The 1,700-nt window shown below is 41.6% G+C and overlaps 1 protein-coding gene across 1 annotated transcript; it reads right to left on the bottom strand.

Annotated features, from left to right (window-relative positions):
* Nucleotides 1-503: 503 nt before the first annotated feature.
* LOC135717077 (homeobox protein Hmx-like) lies at nt 504-1,402 on the bottom strand (the record flags this gene model as incomplete). The annotated part of the gene is made up of 1 exon (XM_065239060.1): nt 504-1,402. A coding segment is annotated over exon 1 (557 nt), but the record flags the coding sequence as incomplete, so codon positions are not given.
* Nucleotides 1,403-1,700: the final 298 nt, after the last annotated feature.

Below are 1,700 nucleotides of genomic sequence, written 5' to 3'. Positions count from 1 at the left end.
TCACTAATTGCCTAATTGAGAAAATTAAACAATTTATTTAGCCCCCTTTGGATTTTTCCTCAGTTACGTCAATACATAAATGTGATAAGAGTAATATAGATCATTTCACAGAAAGGTTTAACCTCACATTTAAGAAAGTGCAAGGAGCTTATTTACAAGGGTTAGAATTGGGAACGAATGGTCGAAGTTTTGAATTGTCGTTTTTCAGATTGTGATCGATTCGATTTTGAAATTCATGTAAAATTAGCATTAGTGGATGTCTTCAACATTTGAAGCTTAATCATTTTTAGAGCACAAAAACTCATAACGATGCCTCCGAAAAAAAAATCATCATCTATCAAAACTGTGTTGATGACGTCATAATACAATGATCCATAATATGTACAGAACTAATTAAGTATGATCGTGCGTATTGTTCCCGTTACCACACAATTTCAAATTACCGTAATGTTAAATTGCATTATATTATCAAACATAAACCAAAACAAATGAAGCACTCATACCTGGACAACATCGCAGCATCCTGCGGGCTAGTGGCACCATTGATACTGCCATTTCCATTCGACGATGCAACTGCTGCTGCAGCTGCCGCTGCGGCGGACAGTGGTAACGAAGGAATGGGCGTTATCACACCTTTCTTCGAACAGGGTTCATTACGGCTAAGAATACTGGAAATTGAAAAACTAGTATATCCAGGTGTTGCCGCCGTCTTCCCCAAAGTTGGCTGTCCACCGCTCGACTGCAAGTGAGGATCTGTCGACGGCGGCGTCTTTGGTGGACTGAGCCGAGATTCAGGACTATGCGAGAAACTATTGTTATTATTACTTAGGCCACTGGCTATACTATGATAGTTATGTTGACTAGTTGCACTGTGCTGTAGGTGATTGGCAAGCGCCGGATGATGCAGATGACTGAGGTGTGGGTGTGAGCTGTCCGGCGATGATATTTGTTCATCATCGCTGTGTAGACCACGTGGGCTTTCTGAACCTACGGCTCCACGAGGGCTCGGTTCCGGACTGGACACCACGTTGACATCGATATCCACTTCGGGGGAAGACATAATTGTTATTGCAACCAATGCGAAATTGTATTGCAACCAACGCAATTATTCTGTCAATCTATACAATTAACAAACACACTTTTTCAGCAAATCACTAAATATTTTCACTCATTCTTTTTATGGATTCCCCGTTTCTTATTAATTTAACCAATTTGCACAATCTTGCGAAACCGACATCCTTTTGTGTGTTAACACTTATGTTCAAATGCTTCTGCTAAACTAAACCCCAGCCAGTTTTCTTCAGTACACTACAATCCTTCCATCAACACCGTTTCACTCCACCGTCGTCCACATTCGATCGGCATCGTCCACGTTCAGGAAATTCACTAGTAGTATAACACACCCGAGCGGCAGAACACACGTTGTTTACTCGTCGGCAGCGTTCAAATTACAAAATGAGTTTAACATACAACAAAATTATTAAACCCCATTTAACAAACAACTTGTGAATCGCTTGTTTGTTTTGTTATGGATTTTATTGCCGCTGTGCTTCAGTTCTATACCCTTCGCTCACGCGCACACACGTAAACATTCGTTCCGAAAGGCGACGGAGGCAACACTCCGTCATGAATCCTTGTAAGGACAAGCCACTGACAAACGCGCGCTAGAACGGAAAGGACGAAAGCAACGTGAGTGAAAC

Source organism: Ochlerotatus camptorhynchus, unplaced genomic scaffold (genome assembly GCF_037179485.1).
Source record: "Ochlerotatus camptorhynchus isolate MF236.1 unplaced genomic scaffold, CSIRO-AGI_Acam_v1.1 ptg001467l, whole genome shotgun sequence".
In the NCBI taxonomy this organism is placed as follows: Eukaryota; Metazoa; Arthropoda; class Insecta; order Diptera; family Culicidae; genus Ochlerotatus; species Ochlerotatus camptorhynchus.
Note: the sequence above shows the minus strand (reverse complement) of the source record. Positions and strands in the feature narration are given on the sequence as shown.